The sequence below is a fragment of the Dasypus novemcinctus genome, chromosome 7 (assembly GCF_030445035.2).
Source record: "Dasypus novemcinctus isolate mDasNov1 chromosome 7, mDasNov1.1.hap2, whole genome shotgun sequence".
Lineage (NCBI taxonomy): Eukaryota > Metazoa > Chordata > Mammalia > Cingulata > Dasypodidae > Dasypus > Dasypus novemcinctus.
The window spans coordinates 7,465,602-7,489,597 of NC_080679.1; the positions used below are offsets into that span (position 1 = coordinate 7,465,602).

Sequence of the window (23,996 nt, forward strand, 5' to 3'; positions counted from 1 at the left end):
ACTGTGTGTGAATCTACAGTTATCTCAAAATAAGTTTAATTTTTTAAAAACTGGGAAAAAATGCACAAAGTACAAGCCACCACTTGAGTGCATCCTGCCATTGGACTATTAACTGAAAGATGCACGAGAGTATATAATCTTGTATGAAGTTCAAGAATGGGCAGTACTAGTCTGCAGTGAAGCCAGTTGAACCCTTACCTGCGGAGTGGAAAGTGGCCTGAGTCGCCTCAGAGGAGGTGAGACTGCCCTCCGTTTTGAGCTGAGTGGGGTTTATACGGTTTACATAAAAACTAATCAACTTGTACCCAGCTGTACTCAACCTCAATAAAAATCAGTAAATAAAAGAGTAACTAGGCTGACCGCCCACCGCCTCCGGCTGTGAGGGAGAGGGGCAGGGGCTGCCGGGCCGGAAAACCCGCATATGCCAGGCTGGGGCATTTTCCCTTCGTCCCAGGACCCGTGGATGCTCAAAACTGAATCAGGAAGGTGAGGAGAAGTGTTTTAAAAGACCCTCCAGGCTGTCCCCGGATGGAAGGCAAAGCCCTTTGGGAAGCGGAGGTGGGCAGAGCCTGGCGGAGCTGACCCTGCAGGCAGCCCTCTCCACCGTCCTTGGGACCTGGCCTGCCCACAGGTGACCCACCCCAGCAGCAGCCCTGGGGACGCTTAGGTCCAATCTGTTTGATAAAAACAGGGCAGCTCCCTGGTGAGTGTCCACAATCGACTTTCCACCTCCCCAGGACACACCTGGCTTAGCTACTTTCAGGAACTTGTTTCCTTATTTGTTTTTACTCCATTGTTGGTTATTTCTATTTTCTTACAGAAAAAGGCAGAAGGAAAAGGCAAAAAAGGGAAGAGGGGGAAAAAGAATAAAGACCTGACGGCTGACAGGTAAGGGTGCGCTCCTTTTGTCACATTGCATGTAGGGAAAGGGAGAAGTGGGGGAGGGGCAGAGAGGGGTGTCAGCCACCCTGAGATGCACCCTGCGTCGTCGCCCTTGGCCACACCCCCTCACCCTCAGCAGGAAGGGGGAAAGGGCTGGGTGGCCCGTGCAGCCCTATCCAAAGGCACTGCATCCTACGGGTGAAAGACACAAGGGGATGATTCCAGAAGGCAATCTTGGACTCTCTTTGTGCTTCCAAGTACATGTGACTGTTAGCAAAGTTTTAACATTCGCAGGGTTTCTTAACATTTTCTTTAAGTAATTACATCCTGATCAAACTTTTGAGTTGGTCATTAAATTAACATTTATCCCAACAGTATTTGGGTTGAATCTCACTGAAATTGGGGACATTGCCACTGTAAGTTGAGAGGTAGGACAGCAAGAAGTGAATTTAGTTTAACATATCCCTAAGAGAGAAAAAGTAACTTGGGTCTCTTTTAATCAAACCAGCCTAGATCATAGAGAACTCCAAGAAATTTTTAAATATATTTATATTTCCAATTCTTCAATCTAAAGAAAGACTAGGCTAGGACAGAAGAATCAGTACCCTGGAAATGTAAAAGAAAAACAAAAGCTCTCAACGATCACACTGAAGAGTATTTGAGCTTCACCTCCCTGAATTCTTATAAGCGAAATCCCAGTTAATTTCATTGGTAGTTTCATGCATTAAGTGGGATAATATTTCCATTTTTTTCTCAGTTAATATAAATTACCAGTGTGCTGGCTCTATGCCCAAATCCCTCTTAGAAAAGTGATTTTCACATCTGTCAACACTGGGGAAAAGTGGAACATCCTCCTAAAAAACATAATAACACAGCTTTAGATATTTTATCTTTTGTATAAAAATTATCACCACTGTAAGCCTAAGCTATTTATAGATAGTTCTTTTAAACTATTATGCGATTGGGTTAAAATGAAACATAAATTTCATGAAGGATTAATGCTACTACTGCTTGCACATGCTGACTGAATATATAATTATGGACCCATTGTGTTACTATTATTAGGTAATTTCTAATTCATATTTGTGCCATCAGGAAGACTGATGAAAAGGCAGATAGTAGGAATTATGGCTAGTCTCAGACACCCAAAGATTTACTTCTTATGAATAGGAAGCATCAGAAATATATACAGAAAGGTCAAATATTATTTTTAAAAAGACTAGTTTAGCTAGGCAACCAAGATGGCAAAGAAAGATGCTCCAGGATGGCATTCCTCCACAGAATCTTTGAACCATCACCAGTAACTGGGTGATGGCCAGCTCAAGAAAACATAGCTGTAAACATGGTAGTAGAATTCCTGGTACAGTGTGGGGCCAGGCTGCCCTCCCATCGCCAGGCCCTGGTCCCAGGAGGAGCAGAGTCACCCAATGCGTACTGGGGTGCCTGAAGTTGGTGCCAGTCTACCAGGTGGCAGCCTGAAGAACTGAACTGGCAAACTCGCCCTCCCAGAACTTGCTTTGTAGGCAGAAGAAGCTTGCAGACAGCTAAAGCAGGTTTGAAATAATTAAGTCTAAGTGGCCTGGTGTAAAGGATTACCTGCTTTAAGGCATACAGCAAAGGACCTGGGAGGGGGAGAGAGTCTATTTAACAGGTAGTAGAGGGGATGTTTGAATCCCTGTAAATGGGGGACCTCCTCGGGCACAAGCAAGCACAAGCCCAGCACACGACACAGACTCAGAGAAATCAGGGAGGACCTGGAGCTCTGCATTCAATTCAGGCTCGAAGGAAGGGCCAAACCCTGCAGAAGAGCAGCAGGCAACTCAGAGCCCTTTTGCAAAGACTGTGAAAGATGATTTTTGCAGAGGTTGGTTTGTTTTTGTTAGTTCCAGGCACTCAAGGAAGTCTCTGTTGAATCACTAGATGGGTGGAAACTTATAGAATGTAGCTCAGTGGTTGAGCACCTGCCTCCCATGTACAAGGCCCTAGGTTCAATCCCTGTTACCTCTTTAAAAAAAACTTAAGGACCAGAAAGCTCAGAAAATACCAAAGTTATCACTTAAAAATATTAAAATATACACTGTGCCACCAAAGATTACAAGACAAAGAAACAGGAAATGATGGCCCATAAAATCCAGAAACCATCAACAAAGAAGATCATATTTTGGACATATTGGGCAAAGACTTTAAAAATGATCCGCAATACTGTCAAGGAGGTAAAGGAAAACACAGAGAAAGAATCAAGGGATATTGAAAAAATTATGAGTGGACAATATGAGAATTTCCAATAAGGGGTAGGAATTTTTAAAAGAACAAAATAAAAATATTGGAAACGAAGATCACAATAACGGAAATGAAAAATTCCCTAGATGGACTCAACAGCAGAATGGAACTGGAAGAAGAAATAATCAGTGAAGTTGAAGACTAGACAATTGGTATGATTCAGGATGAGGAGCAGGAAGAAAAAAGAATTTTAAGAAGTGAACAGAGCATAAGAGACCTGTGGGACATCATCAAGCATACCAATGTTCACTTTATGGGAGTCACAGAAGGAGAAAAAAGAGAAAACAGGGCAGAAGGAATATTCCATGAAATAAAGAGAGGAAACGTTCCCAATTTAATGAAATACATGAAATGCACATTCAAGAAACCCAACGAACCTAAATCAGGATAACTTCTAAGAGAACCACACCCAGACACATAGTAGTTGAGCTGTCCAATGCCAAGGAAAAGGAGAGAGTTCTGAAATCTGCAAGAGAAAAGCAACTTATTATGTCCAAGAGTCCCGATTAGATTAAGATTAGATTAAGTACCTGTTTCTCAACAGACACAATGGAGGCAAGAAACCAGTGGGATGAAATATTTAAAATGCTGAAAGAAATCATAGTTAGTATCTGGCAAGATTGTCTTTCAAAATTGAGGACGAGATCAAGACATTTCCAGATAAATGAAAGTTGAGGGAGTTGGTCACCACTAGATTTGCCCTACCAGCAATGCTAAAGGGAGTTCTTCACGCTGACAACAGACAGTGGATTAAAGCAGCAGAAAGAAATATAGACATATGAGTAATTATAAATGCCAGAAAAAAATTGTATTTTTTCAGTATGTAACTTCACTTTTTACTTCTTACAGATTCAAAAAGGCAAATGCATAAATCTATGAATTGGGACATACAAAGTATAAAAATATAATTTGTAACAAGTATAACAAAAGATGGGGGGACAGAAAGGTATAGGAACAGTGTATGTGTGTGCTATTGAAGTTAATTTGGTATCAAATCAAAAGTGATTGTTATATATTTCAAATGTTAAATTTTAGTGTCATGGTAACCACAAATAAAATTTATGAAAAATATATACAGGGAAGTGGATGTGGCTCAAGCAACTGGGCTTCTGTCTGCCATATGAGAGGCCCCTCCTGGTGAAGGCAAGCTGGCCCATGCTGCAGAGAGCTGGCAGCCCACACTGCAGAGAGCTGGTGCAGCAAGATGATACAGCAAAGGGAAACACAGAGGAGAGACAGTGAGAGATGCAGCAGACCAGGGAGCTGAGGTGACTCAAGCGATTAAGTCCATCTCCCATGTTGGAGGTCCCAGGATCAGTTCCCAGGGCCTCCAAAAGAGAAGACAAGAAGAAAAGACAAGCAGACACAGAAGAACATGCAGCAAATGGACACAGAGAGCAGACAGTGAGTGCAGGAGGCAAGGGGGGAGGGAGGAAATAAATCAAATAAAAAATAAGTCTTTAAAATATATATATGTACACAGAAAGAAATGAGACTCAAAATGGCACAATACAAAGTATCAAATAAATACTAAAGTCAGCATTAATGGAAGAATTGAAGGACACAAAAAAAAGGTATAATAAGACCTACAAAAACCTAGCAGCAAAATAGCAGAAGAAAGACCTGCATTATTCATGTTACTTTAAATGTAACAGGAGGGGAGTGGATGTGGCTCAAGTGGTTGAGTGTCTGCTTCCTATATGGAAGGTCCCGGGTTCGGTCCCTGGTGCATCCTAAAAAAAAAAGGAAGAACAAAACAAACAATAAGCAACAAATGAAAAAACATTCAATCCCCAGCCCCAGTACCTCAAAAATAAATAAATAAACTCTAGTCAAATCAGAGTTTTGAAGATTGGATAAACAACATGTTGCAACTATATGCTGTATAAAAGAGACTCACCTTAAATTCAAAGAAACAAATAGGTTGAAAGTGAAAGTTTGGAAAAACGTATACAATACAAATAGTAAGCAAAAGAGAGTAAGAGTAGCTATACCAACACTAGGTAAAATAGACTTTAAGTCAAAAACTTATGAGGGGCAGAAAAGGTCACTCTGTACTAATAAAGGAGTCAATTCAACAGGAAGATATAACAAAGATAAATATATATGCAACTAATGGCAGAGCCCCAACTAATGGCAGAGCCCCAATTATATGAAGCAAATATTACAGATTTGAAGGGAGAAATAGACAGAACATCTAGAAAGAAGATCAGTAAGGAAATAGAAAACTTGAACGATACTATAAACCAACTAGACCTAAGAGATACATATAGAACACTTTACCCAACAGAGCAGAATAAACATTCATCTCTAGTACACATGGATCATTCTCCATTATAGACCATATGATGTCAGATCACAAAACAAGTCTCAATAAATTAAAAAATATTGAAATCATACAGTGTCTCATCTCCAAACATAGTGAGTGAAGCTAGAAATCAGTAACAGGAGAACTGGAAAATTCATAAGTTTGTGGAAATTAAGCCACACATACTTAAACAACCAATGGGTCAAACAAGAAATCACAGAGGAAATTAGGAAATACCTTGAGATGAAGGAAAGTGAAAACACAACATACCAAAATGTATGACATACAGCAAAAACAGGACTGAGGGAGGAATTTTTACCCTATATGCTAACACTAAAATCTCAAATCAGAGGCCTAACCTTACAATTGGGGGATCTAGAAAAAGAAGAGCAAACTAAACACAAAGTGAGCAGAAGGGAGGACATAACAAAAATTAGATCATAGATAAATGAAATAGAGAATTAAAAAAACAAGACAGTTTTCATGAAACCAAAGGATGGTTATTTGAAAATCTACAAACCTTTGGCTAGATTGACAAAAGGAGAAAGAGGACACAAATAACTAAAATCAGAATCAAAAGGGGAGACATTGCTACCTGCCCCACAGAAATAAAAAAGATTATAAGAGGATACTATGAACAACTGTAAACCAAAAAATTAATAACCCAGATGAAAACAAATTCCTAGATAAACACAAACTACCTAGACTAACCCAAGAAGAAATACAAGATCTCAACAGACAATAACGAAGAAATTGAATCAGTTATCAAAAACCTAACAACAAAGAAAAACCCAGGCATTGCCACCCCAGGGTCCTCGGGATAGAGGAATAAATATGGACTAGAGTGGACTTACTGGTGTTCTACTATAGAATTAGTGTGTCTCTAGCAAAGGAAGAAATTATATCATTGATGTGGAGACAGTGGCCACGGGAGTTGCTGAAGGCAGGGAGAGGGAAAGGGAGGTGTGATAAGGGAGCATTTTCAAGATTTGAAGTTTGTCCTGAATGATATTGCAGGGACAGATGCAGGACATTATATATTGTGCCATAACTCACTGAATGGACTGGGCAAGAGTGTAAACTACAATGTAAACTATAATCCATGCTGTGTAGCAGTATTCCAAAATGTATTCATCAATTGCAATGAATGTGCCACACTAATGAAAGAAGTTGATTTGGGAAAAGTGGGGGGTGTGGGGAGTGGGGAATATGGGAACCTCCTATATATTTTTTTTCTTTTTTATTTATTTATTTTTTTTAATGTTACATTCAAAAAAACATGAGGTCCCCGTATAGACTCCACCCCCCTCACCCCACTCCTCCCACATCACCAACCTCTTTCATCATCGTGGCACATTCATTGCATTTGGTGAATACATTTTGGAGCACTGCTGCACCACATGGATAGTGGTTTTCATAGTAGTTTATGCTCTCCCCCACTCCACCCAGTGGGCTATGGCAGGACCTACAATGTCCAGCAACTGTCCCTGTAGTACCACCCAGGACAACTCCAAGTCCTGAAAATGCCCCCTTATCATATCTCTTCTTCCCTCTCCCTACCCTCAGCAGCCACCATGGTCACTTTCTCCAAGTTAATTCCACATTTTCTTCCATCACTAATCACAATAGTTCCAGAATAGAATATCAGTAAGTCCGCTCTAATCCATACTTTACTCCTTTATCCTGTGGACCCTGGGATGGTTATGTCCACTCCACCTCTATATGGAGAGGGGGCTTAGATTCCACATGGATGATGGATGAAATTCTCCTGCTTGCAGTTGTAGGCACTCTTGGCTCCCTGGTGTGGTGGTTGACCTTCTTCACCTCCCTGTTAGCTGGCTGGAGTAAGTTCTTAAACCAGAGGGTAGGAGTTACAGGTCTGTTGAGGCTCAGGGCCTGGCTATCACATGGACAGTCCAGAGATTCAGGTTCCCTGAGCATACACCAAACCCCAACGCCAACCACAGGTCCAGTAAAAGTAACAGGAGAGGCTTGTGAACAAAGATTACATCTGAGTTCAACTCCATCACACTCAGGAACACAAACTTCAAAGTACGGCCAACTGACATGGCACTGAACTCCATCTGCCATGACCATAGAATGTATGGGTCTCTGTAGCCCTCAGAAGAACCAGTACCTCAGCTTGTTTCTACTTTGGCTGTCTCTGGGACCCTGCTGAAGCGTGCATAAGAGCAACCCCTCTAATGACCTCCCGACTCTTTTTTTGGAGACTCATAGCCATATAAACTCATTTGTCCTTTCCTTTTCCCCCTTTTATTCAAGGTCAGAAAGCCTTTTTGGCACCTGATATTACATGTAGGCTGAGATATTCTGCTGGTATGAGTTGACCCCTTTTTTCAAGGTTGTTTTCTAGTTACACCATCAGCTGGTACTTGGTAGTAATCCCTTGGCACCAGGGAGGCTCATCCCTGGGAGTCATGTCCCATACTGGGGGGAACGTAATGCATTTACATGCTTAGTTTGGCTTCGAGACCAGCCATATTTGAGCAACATGGAAGCTCTCAAGAGGTAATTCTTAGGCACCCTGCAGCTCTAGGCCTAGTTCTTATTTCAGGCACACAGGCTCACAAGCATAGTCATTAGTATCAAGGGCTCATTGTTGGACCATCCTTCTTCATTGGTCTTAGCCATTGCACTTGGGGGACTGTTGCTGTTCCATTGGGGAATGTGAAAGAACCCCCTCCTGGCTAGGAACTCAGCACTCCCTCGGTTGTCGTTTTTAACTATAACCACTATGAAAATATCCAAACATTTTTATGTACCCTGTATATATGCCCTATATTTTTTAATGTAACATTTTGTGCAATCTATGCATTTTTAAAAATAAGTTAAAAATATATTTTAAAAAAGAAAAAAAGAAAAGCCCAGAAACAGATGGCTTTACTAATTAATTTTACCAAACATTCCAAGAAAAATTAACACCAATCCTGTGAAAACCCTTCCAAGAAATTGAAGGGGGAGGAACACTTCTAATTCATTCTGTAGGGCTAACATCGCCCCAGTACGAAAACCAGGTACCACATAAAAGACACCAAAAAATTTCAGATCAATCTCCCTTATGAATATAGATGCATAAGTCCTCAATAAATATTGGAAAACCAAATCTAATAACACAATAAAGGAAGTATACACCATGATTGAGTGGGTTTTATCCCTGGTAAGCAAGCAAGGGTGGTTCAACATGAGAAACTAAATTAAAGTATTCCATCACCTTAATAGAATGAAGGGGGGAAAACACATGATCATGGATCATCTCAATTAACACAGAAAAGGCATTGGGCAAAACCCAGCACCGCTTCTTGATAAAAACCCTTAGAAAACTAGGAATAGAAGGAAACTTCTTCAACATGATAAAGGCCATATATGAAAAACCTGCAGCTAATATCCTACTTAATGGTAAAAGACTGAAAGTTTTCCCTTTAAGATCAGGTACAAGACAAGGATGCCCACTGTCACCACTATTATTCAGCATTATACTGAAAGTTCTACTCAGAGCAAAGGCAAGAAAGGGAAATAAAAGGTATCCAAATTAGAAAGGAAGAATTAAAATTGCCATATTTGTAAGTGGCATGATCCTACATTTAGAAAATCCCAGAAAAATCCACAACAAAGCCACTAGAGCTGAAAAAAAGAATTCAGCAAAGTGATGGGTTATAAGATTAATATGAAAGAAATCTGTAGTGTTTCTATACACTAGTAATGAATATTCTCAAGAGTAAATCAAGAAAATAATTGAATTTACAAAAGCAAGTAAAAGAATCAAATATCTTTTAACCAGGAATATAAAGGAATTATCCATGGAAAATGGCAAAACATGGCTAAAAGAAATCAAAGAACTAAATAAATGGGAGAACATTCTATGTTCATGGATTGAAAGACTAAATATTAAGATGGCAACCCTACTTAAAGCGATTTACATATTCAACACAATCCCAATCAAAATTCCAACAGCCTTATTATTTGCAGAAATGGAAAAGTCATTATTAAATTTATGTGAAGAGTTAGGGGCCCTTAATAGTCAAATCCATCTTGACCAAGATGTTTTGGAGGACTCATACTTCCTGATTTTAAAACCTATTACCAAGCTAAAGTAATCAAAGCAGCATGGTACTGGCACAAGGACAGACATGTAGACAAACAGAATTGAATTGAAATTTCATAAATAAACCCTTACATCTTTGGCCAAGTGATTTTTGACAAGGCTACCAAGCCCACTCAAAGGGGAAAGAATAATTGCTTCAGCAAATGGTGCTGGGAAAACTGAATGTCCATGTGCAAGAATGAAGTTGAACTTCTACCTCAAATCATATATAAAAATTAACTCAAGTGGATCAAAGACCTGAATATAAGAACCAAAACTGTAAAACTCCTAGAAGAAAACAGGGGAAAACCTTCCAGACTTTGTGTTAGGCAATGGTTTCTTTACACCAAAAGCACGAAGAGCAAAAGAAAAGCTAGATAAATGAGACTTCAGCAAAATTTAAAACTTTTGTGAATCAAAGTAGTTCATCGTGAAAGAAAATGACAACCTACACAATGGGAGAAAATGTTGGGAGACCACATATCTGATAAGGGTTTAATATCCAGAATATATAAATTAATTCTAAACTCAACAACAAAAGTCAAAGAAACCAATTTAAAAATGGGCAAAAGACTTGAATAAACATTGCTCCAAAGAAGATATACATATACCCAAAAAGTACATGAAAGGATGTTCAGCATCAGTAGGCATTAGGTAAGTGCAAATCGAAACAACAATGAGCTACAATTACATACCCACTGGAATGGCTACTATTAAAAAAAAAAGAAAAATTACAGGTGTTGGAGAGGATGTGGATAAATAGAAACACTCATTGTTGATGAGAATGTAAAATGGTGCAGCTGATGTGGAAAATAGTTTGGTAACTCCTCAAATATTAAAGTATGGAATTACCATATGACCCAGTAATCCCACCTCTAGTTACATACCCAAAAGAATTTAAAGCAGGGACTCAAACAGATATTTGCACACCAGTGTAAGCATTATTCACAATTGCCCAAAGATGTAAGGAACCGAAGGGTCATTCAACAGATGAGTGGATAAACAAATGTGGTATATACATAAAATTGAGTATTATTCATCCGTAAAAAGGAATGGAGTCCTGATACATGCTATAACATGGGGGAACTTTGAAGATATCACGTTGAGTTAAATAAACCAGACAGAAAAAGACAATTGTTGTATGATAAGAAATAATTAAAATAAGCAAATTTGTAGAGTCTAAAACTAGAACACAGGTTACCAGTGGCTGTAGTAGGAGAAGGGACTGGGAAGTTAATGCTTAATTGGTACAGAATTTTTGTTTGGGGTGTTGGAAAAGTCTTGATAATTGCGGTCACCCCTCGGGCTGAAGTGTGGTTTGCTGGCCTGGCGAGGGGAGCGGCCGCGGTAGGCCTAATTCCGCTGCCCCCATAATAGGGTGGTTGGTCGGGCCCACCGCCACCCCTGAAGGAAGCTCGGCATGGGCGCAGAGTGCCCTCAGGTCTCCCCTTCTCGGCGGCCATGCTTCCGCGGCCGCCCCTCCTCCCGGATGGTGCCACCCGATGCCTTGTGGGGCGCGCCCTTCTTCTTCTTTCTCCCTGCGCAGGCGCAGGGCGGAAAATTCCAGTCTGCCCTTTTCCCCTCCCCCGACAGCAGCAACAGCCAGGCGTGGGCGGGAAACTCAAGTCTGCCCTCCACCCCAGCAACAGCAGCCACCAATCCCTAAACCCTGCCCCTTCCCCCAGCAACAGCTACAGCCAATCCCTAACCACCACCCCTCCCCCATCCAGCACCGCCCACTGACCTTTCTCCAGCAACCAATCAGAACAGGGCGTGGCTTCGACCAATCAGCCTTCCCCAGCCCCTATAAAACTGTTGCCTCTCCCTCAATAAAGTTGGATTTGCGTGTTTACCTTGTCTCCGCGGTAGTTCTTCTGCCGTGCGCCCTCCAGTCCTGAGAGCCCCCGACAAGGGCCTGGCCTCCCTTGTCCCCAGTTTGTCGCCTGCTTCTCCGGGCGACCCCCTCGTCGCCGGCTTCGCCGGGCAACCCCGTCAGCCGAACCGTGCAACCCCTTGTGAGACCGATCCCTCGTCCCAAGTGGGACCGACCTCTCGTCCCAAGCGGGACCGACCCCTCGTCCAGAGCTGGACCGACCCCTTGTCCGCAGCCAGACCCCACCTCTACCGACCGAGCAAGCCGCCACAATAATAGACAGTGGTGATGGTACCAAAACATGTGAATGTAATTAACGTCACTGAATTATATATTTGAATGTGGTTAAAAGGGAAATTTTAGATTTTATATTAAATTAAATTTAATTTAAATTAAAATAAATTAAAATTAAAATACTGAAATTAAAATAAAAATAGGACTGTTCAGCACAGTGAACCCTAATAAAAACTGTGGACTCTAGTTAATTGTACAATTATAATAATATTCTTTCCATTGTAACAAAAGTACCACACTAATGCAAAGTATTAATAGGGGGTGTGTGGTTACGTGGGCACTCACATATTCTGCATTACTTTTTCTGTTAACTACAACTTCTCCAATCATAACAATTATTTTTAAGCCCAGTTTATCCTCAAATTGTAGAAACTCTTCAAAATTCATGTATTTTCATATATTTATACACACAAACTTTGAAAGAGATCTGGCTTAAGTTCTTTGTATATGTGATGATTTTAACCAAAAGACTGCTGCTTTTATGCAGGGGTTTGTGGAATAGACAATCTGTTTTATTCCTAGGACCATTGAGTCTCTGTATAAGGAACTCGTCGAAGAAGGATTGCTGATCCAGTCTCTGAAAGTCAACCTCTCTGATTACATTGGTAAAGTACACAAAGAATAATGCATGTATGTGTCACATGTTCCCCTTGGGTTTTGAGGTTCCAACAGCTGGAAATATGTTTATGTTTTCATCCATACCAAGACCTGCCCCAGAGGGCCTTCCAGTACACATTTGTTGGATTGAATTGGTGTAACTAAAGAGGATGCTGTGAATTAATAGATTCTCCTGGTAAAATGGGTACCGCTCTCTCCCCTAATGTGGTAGAAGCAGGTAACTTAACCTGCTAGCAAGGTGCCTTAGAGCAGACTTTGTGGCATAAACTAAAGTGGAGAGATGAAGACGTCCTCAGGCTTTCATGCATCCACGTAAACTCTTGGGGGCAGCGCCTGGTGCGTCCACAGCGCAGTGCTTCCCGGGGCTTCCTTCCTTCAGAGGCCACCACCAAAGTAGCTGGGAGGAAGAAGAGTGACATTTACCATCACCGTCTTTGACTGATGTTTTCCCCTTAATTCAAAAAAGAAAACAATATGAAAATCTGAAATACACTTAAAGTTTAAAATTCCTCCTAATCATACCACCCTAATGCAGATAATATTTTCATTTACCTGTATCTCCTGTGAATGCAGACATTTTCCTGCATTACCGAACAGGATAAGATAACCATACTCAGGAAATTTTATATTAAGATGATACTGTTACCTGATATGCAGTCAATATTCCATTTCCCCAGTGATCCTAATAATGTCCTTCATAACTGTTCATCTCTCTCAGTCCAAAATCCAAGTGAAGGATCATGCATTCTATTGTCATGTCTTTTTAGTTTCCTTTAATTCCTTTCATCTGAAATAGTTTCTCAGCCTTTTTTTTTTTTTTTTTTGGTCTTTCACAACATTGACATTTTCAAAAAGTCCAATCTGTTTTAGAGACTGCCTCTCAGCTGACCCTGGTTGTTTCCCTGTGATCGATTCAGGTTAAACAGAATTGCTGGGAAAACTGCATCAATGCTATTGTGTCCTTCTCAGTGGCTTACGCTGGGGATACCTCACGTCACTTTGTCCCGTCACTGGTAATGTGACGTTCAATCACTTGGTGAAGGCGCCAATCCCCATAGTTCTGCATTGCAAAGCCTCACTTTTCCTTTTGTAATTAATGAATAATCTGTGCGATGATACTCTGAGGCTCTGGATATTCTTTCCCAATAGTCTTTCATGCAAAGTTTTAGCATCCATGATGATTTTTTATTGCATCCATAACCGCTATGGTGGTTTTGAAATGGTGGTTTCTATTTCTATCATTCCTTCTACATTTATAAGGTACCATTCTTCTGTAAAGAAGAGATTTCCCTCTCAATCCACTTATAAAATTGTTGCAGTGTCAGTGTGACTGTATTATATTCAATGTATTATAATCCATTCCTATAATTATTCATTCTGATGTTTATGTTGACCTAAATGCCTGGGGGAGTAAGAAAGCTGGCATTTTCCTCTGACCAAAGGGTGAATACTTTAATCCCTTTGAAAGAAATCCATGTTTCTTTCTAAAGGGCCTGGATAAGCCTTATATTTCCTAGCAATACAAGAATTTTACCAGAATATATGTATTGGAAAATGTAAACATCAGGCTCCTGTGTATTTAATGTGTTTCTCATTCAAATGCTAGAGACTTTTCTCCTGGATTCCCTTGACTCTGCTCTGCTAATTCTGGCCTATTTGTAGCAGAACGCTACCTCTTACCTGTGGTTTGATCTCTGTGCTCTAAGCTCATCTACTTTCTTCTTTCCCATCTTCTCTCTTTTGATCATCATGGAATTCCTGGTGCTTACAGCTATGTCCAGCACATGGCGTATTCACAGTAAATATTTATGGCCTGAATTTTTACCTCCTTGTTAATTTCTTGTCAGTTCTGGGCTTTTTCAAAGATCTGTCAGTTGCCAGGTAGCATCTTTAAGATGCTATTTTAGTGTCCTCACTGCTAAAACCAATGGCACACAACAGATTTATTGGCTTGTCATTTCAGAGGTTAGAAAGCTTGCTTTCTCTGTGGGTTGGTATCTCTTGACTGACTGCTGGAAATCTTTGGGGTTCCTTGGCTTTTCCATCACAAGGCAATGCACATGGCAGTGTCTTCTCCTTTCTTTTCCTGGTTCCATTGCCTTCCAGCCTCTGCTCCCCTATGGCTTCTCTTTTAATATGTCCAAAGTCCTTTGCTTATAAGGACTTCTGCCATATTGGATCAAGGCCCACCCTCGTTTAGTTTGGGTACACCTCAACTAACAGCATCTTCAAATGCCCTGTTTACAAACGGGGTCACACCCACAGGACCAGGGATTAGGAACTGAACATGCCTCTTGTGGGGGACATGACTCAATTCCCAACAATGCCTAACATCAAAGTGGATGGGGTCAGCTATTTCAAAGTGACCTAGGTGAAAATGATGCAGTAAAATAAAATTAGTAAACTACCCTAAGAGCTGGCTCCCTTTGCCATGTCCATTTTTTTTCCTTATTTTTTTCCAGCTATGCTCTTGCCTTGAAAGATGGCCATAGGAGTTCCCAAATTCCCATGTAAAAATAGAACAACTAAATAACAAAGCCAAAATCCATGGGCAATATTTATACCAAAACTACATGGCAAGATACCCTCTAGAGCTCCAAAGTGCAGGCCCTGGGGTCATTGATGGACCTAAGGACAGATGGACCCCAAAATAATAAGCAGATGTTGACTGGGAAGTGCAGTGGGCAAAAGGAGTTTTGCACACTTCAATAGTCGATGAGTTTAAAGTGCCCAGCATAAGAAGTATTCTGAGGAGTGTCACCCATGTCCACTCTTGAAAGTGACTTACCACAGCTCCCTTCCAAGACAGGGCCCCATATTGAGAAGGAACTCTTGGGAGTGAAATCAGGATTGAGCAGGATGGGACAATGGAGGTGAAAGAAAGAAAAGGCCCAGAAAAAAACTAGAGGAGAGGAACAGAGACAGGGTGTCTCAGAAAGCAAACCGCCATATTTTTAACATATATGAAAACTTGAAGAAGCTCCCTCTGGTCAAAAATGGAACATTTTAAGCCCCTGTAGGATAAAAAGTGCGATGAAGTAAATGAAGTTCATAAAATGTCTTCATTCATGAGTTCATAACGACATAAAAAAAAAAAACCTAATTGGTCATCATCAGTGTATGACAGGAAAACATTTATCTTGAAAACTGGTGAGTAAAAAGAAGAATCAAGCCAGCCTTTCCTATATGAACTATATCACTCGGTAACCAAAGAGTACATGAAAGATGTATCTTTTAAAAAAATAATTTCAGCTAATAAATGAAGAAGGGAGAGGTTAAGGGAACCCAAAGGTGAAAATAGACTTAGAGACAAACTATAGTCTCTAAGCATGCACACTTGCATAACACTATAAAGAAACCTAAGAACGGGATGGTTATAAAGTGTGGCGTAGTGCTTAATTTGTAGCAGGGAGAGAGCAGTAGTTGGGATAGAATACACGGGGGGTCAGCTCTGGGATGGCTGCAAAATTCTATTGACCTGGGCTGAGGTCACAAGGCTGTTTATCTGATAAATAACTCCCTAAGCTACACATTTGTTATGGTTTTCTGTACCCGTGTTTTATTTTACAGTGAAAAGATATTTTTTAAAATATCCTGGCTTACCTTCTCAAGTAGACAGTTAACGCCACCCCCACACCCCCCAGCCACTAAGCTTCCAGTGTTGGCTGCTGTGTGTCCTCCTGGGGTCTCCAGACTGGCCTCAGCCCTGCCCCGGGCTCCCAGGCAGAAGGGAGGCCACATGCTGTCCTCACTCCCACCCAAAATTGCACTCAGCCTGGGTGTGGTCACAGCGCCTGCTTCTTCCATGCCCGATGGGCTACAGCTTCGTTTCACTCCTCATTGCTTCCGGTGATGCCGATTTGGTCCCATGGCAGAGTTCACCTGAATCCGCATTGTATTTACGGCTCCAGTGTCTTCTCGAATCTCTCTAAATATGGCCAACAGTGCTTTCCAAAATATTTATTTATTTTGCAGATTATATGAAAGCCTGTGTTCTCACGTAAAGGCTTATTCCACTTTTTTTAAGCCACAGAACCTTCTCCTGGGACGTAACTTTTGTCATTTCCTTCTGTTGCCGTACCTCCCTTGGTCCCTCTTGGTAGAACTTGGTAGAACAGAAGGCTCCCCCACAGTCCCCTTACTCGCTTCCCGCGCTCGGACTCGGCTCGGAGAGGACGGCCAAGGAGGGGAGCTTTGAGGTCCGGGCCCTCGTTTGACTCTTTTTTTTTTTTTTTTTTAGTAGCAATGCTTCAATATTTATTCATCCATTGGGTGACAAATGTGCCACACATTGTAATATGCTATTAACTGAGGAAGATGGGGGGAGTGGGGTATATGAAGATCCCTTATATTTTTGGTACAGCTTCTCTGTAATCTAAAACCTCTTTTAAAAAGTTTATTTTATTAAAAAAAATAATAAATAAAGAGGACCTGGAAGCCTCCTTAGCCCACCTTCCCCCACGATGACGCCCCTGGGGTCAGAGGTGGTTTCTGACCACAGATGTGCCAACTGGCTCAGGCACTTGCACACACGTTTGAAAACAGTCAAGGAAGGTGCAGACGTTTTTATTGGCCACCCATTCCCCAAAGGGCACCCTCCTTCTGACTGCCTCAGCGCCTCCTAACTCGGGTGTCATTGATCTCAGATCCCATGGGCCGTCCACAGTCCTGCAGGTGGGGATCTTCTGGATGGTTTGCATGGAGCTACTGCTCTCCAGGGCATCACAAAGCTTGAAGTCCTCCCCGTCTCCCAGCAGGGGGCGGTAGGTGGCGATCTCAGCCTCCAGCGTGACCTTGACATTCAGCAGGGCCTCGTACTCCTGGGCTTGGCGCTGCCCCTCTGCCCGGGTCTGGGCCAGCTCTGACTCCGGGTGCAGCAGAACCCCATTCCACTGTTCCATCTGCGGGCATAGCAGGCTTTCCCCTCCCACAGGCTCTTCTCCAAGCTGGCCTTCAGATTTCTCATGGAGGCCAGGTCGATTTCCAAGGACTGGACCGTCCATCTCAGCTCCTTGAGTGTTGTCTCAGCAGCTCCTATCTCAGCAGACTGAGAGGTGACCACCGTGGTGCTCTCTTCAGTCTGCTGAGACCAGTATTTGTCCAGCTCCTCTCGGTTCTTCCAGGCCAGCTCATCATATTGGACCGGATGTCTGCCATGATCTTGCCGAGGCCCTGAGATTTGGGAGCGTCCACTGCTACGGCCAGCCCACACCGGGCAATCTGGGCTCATGGGCCCTTTACTTCCTCCTCCTGGTTCTTCTTGAAGAGCAGCTCCTCCTTGAGAGCCTCGATCTCAGTCTCCAGCTGCAGCCGAGTGACTCTTGATTGCTGGCTCCCCTTAACCCTCTTCTGATTTTGGAACAGACCCCCCGAGCCTGCATGACCTTCCCCAGGCTGGCAGCGCAGACTTCTCAAATTAGGGAGTTACGGCATTGGGGAGCCACTTCCGAATCGGTAATTCAGCCGTGGTCTTTTTGTCTAAGAGGACAAATGAGAGAAAGATCCAGGCATTTCCACTCACCCTCAGGTTCCCAGATTTTCATTTTATTTCTTGGCATCTTGTTAACACGTTTCACGCAGAGGCGTGGCTTGTCAGGTGCCCGCATGAGCATTCTACTTCTCAGGGGCCTGCGCTCCAAAGCTGCCTGCCCGTGGCACTGTTCTCCTGCATCTGGACAAGGAGAGCAGTGCCTCACCTCTAGGCAGGGAGACACAACACATGGCCCTCTGGTGTGGCCATCTGCCACACTCCACATTGCTGGACACAAAGTCTTAGCATCTGGCAGCCCCACTCTCTTCTCAACACCACTCCTGCCAGTGCTCATTAGAATCACAGCGGTTAGGCTGCCAGAGAGTGTGCCCCAGGCCAGCCTCCCTCCCTGTTCACGTCTCAGAAGCAGAACCGCAGAGAGCTGGCCGCCTGCTGGGGGGAAGGATGCAGGGAGACCAAGCACAAATTAGTATTCCCCTACGTTATCCTGCCACACCCACCATTGAATAGCTTCTGCATTTAGTTGAACCCTCCATCCAGGCCAGGCTCAGATTTTCCCCCCATTCTCCTTGCTGTTCATAGCCTGCCCTAGAGACTGAAAGACTGAACGGAGTCTCAAAACTCCAGTCTTAGAAGATCGGGCTTACACATTGACCTGTGGAAAGCACCTGCAGCTTCAGAATGTGTGAGCGCCCTAACACATACCTCATCCTTGCAGAGCTGATGCAACAACAAGTGTACCTGTGCTTGTCTCTGTTGACTGACTGAGACATTTCAGCCTCATTCTAGAAGCTGCATAACTTGCAGCAGACTTAAATGAAACCCTTCAATATCTGCAGGATCGTTAATGACCCTGAGTTTTTAACCACCTAACACCATCCTTGTTAGGAGATGATGCTGCTTGCGGTCGTTGCAGTGGGTTGGGGTGGGGGGAAGCTGGAGGGGTTCCAACAATGATGAGCAGTTCTTATCGGTGCTTGGGGAGGCCCAAAGGCCAATGAGCCTTGCCCATTTCCACAGGGCCTCATAGGACCTCTCACCACTTTTCTTTGAGTAACTTAAGTAAGAAGTTAGTATGTTTAATAAATTGCTCCATTCTTCATTCTCTTTTTAATTCTTGTGTGGCGCAGACTGGAAATACAAGAGGTTGATGCCACCTCTATTTCTCCAATCACTGTTTTTAGCTGTGTTCCTATCCTCCTATTCTGTTCAGCTGTTCAGTTTATTCCCTCTTTTCTTTCCATCGTCCTTGGTTTCCTTGCCCTTTTCACTGTCCTCTCTCCTGAACACCTTTTCTTCTTCCAGTGCTGAGGAAGACCTGGTGTCTGAGCAGGTGTCTTAGTTTTGCAGGGCTGCTGTGACCACTACCACACAATTGGTTGGCTCACACCAGAGAAACTTATTATGTCACAGTTTGGGTGGCTTGAAGTCCAAAATCAAGGGTATCCACAGGCGGTGCCTTCTCCCCGATTCTGTAGCGTTCTGTTGATGGCTCGCCAGCAACCCGCGGGATCCTTTGCCTCCATCACACCGCGACTTCTTGCTCCTTCTCTGGCTTGTCTTAACTGATTACACCCAAATTTCCTCTGTTTATAAAGGATTTTAGCCCCATGCGATTAAAGCTCACCCTGATTCAATGTGGCCTCATCCAAAGAAGATCTTAAAGGTCCTCTTTACAAATAAGTTCACATCCACAGGACTAAGAGACGTCCACTATGGCAGGGAATCTTGAGCTTTCTAAGTTCTGGATGAGCCAATGGGGAAAGGTTTATCACCATCACACCTGACAACAGCACTGCATAGCAATAGGTTTTCAGAATGAGTCTCTGATTTCACACATGGCCCCTGGCTAGTTGTGCCCTTCCTTCTATGGGATCCAACACCCATTCATTAGACTTAATATAATAAATAGAGTCTGTTAGTTCTAGAAAACATGGTGCATCTGGATATTAATATGGATTTACTTAAGCAGGAAAACTGAGGTCACATTCAGAACACCTCTAAGGTCATGTTTACAGGCAATAAACAGTAGATTTAACGGTTGCTGCAGGATCTCTTCCTACTCTAGTGGAGGCTAAATTAACCACTCTATTTATTACCTGCTCATTAAAAAGCACGGGTATCTGAAGCTATAATGGATGCTTTCATTATCACTCATTCTCCCAACTAATGTCCATTGTCCTTGCCAAGGACACTTTTGTTTTCATGTGGAGGCTTTGAAAGGCTGCCCTCCACAACAACACAGCAATCATTATCTGGTTGTTAATTCTCACTTTCTTAGCATTTGAAAATGCTCAAAAGCTTTTGATGTTGTCAGTACTTACATGTTCATATGCACATAAACGTGCATGTTGTATTGTCACACATAGGAAACATGACAAGCTCTCAGGACCAGTACTTGTTACAGAAAGAAAGGGTCAGAATAAAAATAAATGATCAAGACACAGTGCTTCATTCCATGAGTATTTTGACTCCAGGTTCAGGTACAAATCAAGAGAAAATCACCTAAGCATGTGAAGGTTCTGAACTGCCATCCTCATGACAAATGGAGACAGCCAAACTCATTTTCCTGGTGACCTTATCTAAATTAGTTAGAAAATAACAGTTCAGATTTATGACTAGTTACAATTAAGCCCTCTGATACCTTCTAATTAAACCTGTAAAGATTTATTTCGGTATTATTCCTTCAGTAATCCCTTAAAAGATGATAAAAATGTAAATGAATATGACCCTCAAAAGGAGATGTTTCTATTTATTCTAAATTAGACTCATACCCTTCCTTTCAAATGACTGCATTTTAGTTTTCAGATTTACACTACTCCAATACAAATTTCACATTGATCTTAAATTATTTTAGTTTGTGCAAATGTTAAACGGAATCTCTTAGAAGGTAAGTAAAGCAAACACCACTAGATTTGTCTTCTTTCTATGTCCCCCATTTTAGAACTTTGTCCCATTTCTCATAACCCAATACTCAAAGATTATTTTTTAAGTATCAGGAGGTTACTGTAATTGCCCTGTGTACTCTGGCCAGTGTAGTCATGCTTTCACAAGCGCATCATTTTTCTTCAAGCTGCTATCTGAGAAAAGATGTGTTTCTTCATAATGACTCCCCATAATACGATTAGATTGACTCAGAAATGTTCGATTTGTATCCTGTGTTAATTTGCGAGGGCCAACATGACGCTGCTCTCGTTTATTTATGTGTGCTCTGTTTTCTTTCTGCCCAGGTGAGTACAACTACCTGGGCACCACTCTTCGCCAGGTATCCATAGAACCCATGCCCTCCCTCCTGGACGTCAGACAGCTGGTCACGTTGTACGGAGTCTTGCCTCTAGGTAAAGACTCAACCCGCACAGCTGTGCCTGTTCTACAAGCAGGGGCCATTGCCTCCTGGCTTTGACATTGGGTTCCTATTGAGAATCGGGGGTGAGAATAGTTTTGTTGCGATAGTGCACCCAAGGGCACACAGAAAGGCACCACCGGGGAGCACCCTTCCCCACCTTCCTCATGGTCTTAGAACACCTGGTAACCGTTGGGGCTGGGGCTGCTCAGGCAGGCATCGGGCAGAGAGAAGAGCCAGCACAGCACCCGCATTTCAAAGTCACCAAATTTAGAGCAAGGGCTCAGGGTACAGCGTGCCTTTTACAGACAGGTTTCTCTTACTAGATCCCAGACAGAGCTGGCGTTGAAGGACTCAGTGAAAGCGGAGTTTCGGAGATCCAAAGGATCTCCTTTAAGGCTCGGCCCGTTTTCCGTGAGGTCCACTCTAACTGCTAAAGGGCCCTCGGTCGCTGGTTCCCAGACACGTGCGAGTTCTATGGGTTCACCGAGCACCTGGGGAAGGCAGGTGCCCCCTACCTGGACGTCCCCTGCTCTCCTCACTTTAATTTCAGATGGCTGTGCTGACCTGAGCCGCTTGGGGTAGGGCCAGCAACTCCAGACAGGGCTGTGCTCTGACAATTCTTCAACTGAAATCACTTTTGGTTTCCTTTCTTTTGACTTAGAATGAGATGGGAGTCGTTTGGACCCTCGTGTTGCTGCCCTTTGGCATAGCTAAGAACTTAATCCCGCTAGCAAGTCATATTCCCCTGTTAACTCACCGTCACAAGTAGTTAAAGGAATTTGGGGTCAGCCTAAATAAGATATGCACATAAATGGATGAGACCGCAAATTTGGGGCACTGTAATGAAAGAAGGGAAAACACAAAGCAGCAGGTGTAACAAGCTCCCGGCAGACCCCTAACAAGCGACCCGCGCGTTCTCAGCCGCATGTGCGAGGTGACCAGCCGGCTGCAGACCACCCCAGGCAGGGCCCCCTGTGAGCACCCCTAAGGAGGCTGAGGTCCCTAATGCGGGCCGCGCTTCCAGCACCCAGCGCCGTCAGGGGGGTTTGCCCTCGCGACAGAGGTTTCTGGGTTTGGAAAGCAGAAACCGTTTGGACAGATGAGCCCCCAGGAGCTTGTATTCCACACATTTAAAGTCCTATCCTGTTCAACGCGTTCAGGTCACTGTGGCGACCACCTTTGCCAGAATTAACAAGCCCCTCTCCCTGCCGGTCCCTCACCAGACGCTGCCTCCTCCGGGAAGCCATGCCCTGCCTGCTGGATTCCGTTTCTTCTCTGAACTTTCTGTGGCTCGAAAGCTCTGAGCCCTGTTTACCTCCCATTCTCATGGAATCTGCTCAGGTCTTTGCTCCACTCTAGAGCCACCAGGGACCAGGGCTCTCAGGACGCGCACCCTCCTCCGTGACCAGGTCGTAGCCATCAACCCCGCCGGCAGATAAGAAGATGCCCAGGAAGTACCTGGCCAGCACCCCTCCTTCCTGCAAATATGACTGTGCCCCCGCCCCCGGCGTCAGGGGAGGAGAGCCAGGGAGGACGCCACGAGCAGGACAGCGTACCTGGTGGTTTGTACCAGGATTTCATCTCCCGCCACGACCCATCCAGGAGACGAAGCCCTGTTTTTACGGATTAGTGAGCACGTCCTTCTTAAAGTCGCAGGATTGGGGGCAGCAGGTCTGGATTTAGGGCGCGGGGCATTAGCCCTCCGTTGCTCTTTAACGCCCCAAAGCTGGACGGGGCTCGTGCACAAAGCCTGAGGGTCCACGTGCCCCTTAGGGATGGTACGGACTTGTCACTCCGACGCTGAAGGCCCGGTGGGCAGGGAGAGCAGTCTCCCAGCCTTGCCCCTGTGCCCTCCTGCTGCCCCTTGCCCATGGCCCTGACCCTGGCCCTCTCAAGGGACCTCCCCGCCTCCCAGCCTCAGCCAGCACCCTTAGCAAAGGCGCAGCGCCCGCCCTCCTCCCAGGAGCCCCGCGCTGCCCCAGGCGCCCGCCCACCCCCTGGCTCTCCAGCACCACCCTGATGTCCCACGAGGCCTGCGGTCACTGTGTCCCCCTCGCTCAGAACCTTCTGGCATGCACCCCTCCACCGTGCACGCCACTTCCGCCCGTTTTTCAGAGGCCCTCTCAGACGCCGCCACCTCCTCCGGGAAGCCCTGTCGTGCCTGCTGGATTCCGCTTCTTCTCTGAGCTTTCTGTGGCTCCCAGGCTCTGAGCCCTGTTTACCTCCCATTCTTGTGGAATCTGCTCAGGTCTTCGCTCCCCTCCTCCCGTTAACTCCACGGTGCAAGTCCTGAGGCTTTTCCATGTTTGCATCCCCCGAGGCTCCCAGCCGGCGCCACCCTCAGGCCTCAGAGGCCAGCTGACCGGATGCCTGGACAGATGTCAACTCTCATGGAAAGCAGCATCTCCTTTATCGTGGCACGACAGCATCCCTCACTAGCCATTTCAGTCCATTTCATTTTAAAGAGAACTTGCTCACTTGAAGCTGTTTTCGGAGTTTATGTAAATCTGATCGGTAACAGTAAAAATCATGCTTCATAGTGCATACATTTCTTACGGCTCTCCAATTACACAAGAAAATAGGAAAGAAAAGCACAATATGTAATTATACTGCCGATAAATTTACGTTTGATCGAAGATCACCTGGTGGTTGGCCAAAAGCAAAGGACCACAAGAGTGGACGGATATTCCCATCGCCGTACTTTTAAGACTTCACTTCCACCTGCTGCAACGCCTACTTAGTGCCCACGTGGGCCCGCTGTGTTCAGTGCCCAAGCCCAAGCTCCATTCTGGTCTCCAGGAG

The 23,996-nt window shown here is 43.9% G+C and overlaps 1 protein-coding gene and 1 pseudogene across 1 annotated transcript in view; one reads left to right on the forward strand and one right to left on the reverse strand.

Moving 5' to 3' along the window:
• Nucleotides 1–23,996, forward strand: part of IQCA1 (IQ motif containing with AAA domain 1) — a 194,463-nt gene that overhangs the window by 121,303 nt on the left and 49,164 nt on the right. Inside the window, exons 12-14 of the mRNA XM_058299847.2 lie at nt 821–888; nt 12,262–12,344; nt 21,079–21,186. Coding sequence (XP_058155830.1) covers nt 821–888; nt 12,262–12,344; nt 21,079–21,186 — 259 coding nt within the window. The remainder of the gene's footprint in view (nt 1–820; nt 889–12,261; nt 12,345–21,078; nt 21,187–23,996) is intronic.
• On the reverse strand, nt 16,969–18,558 carry LOC139439330 (keratin, type I cytoskeletal 18 pseudogene; annotated as a pseudogene).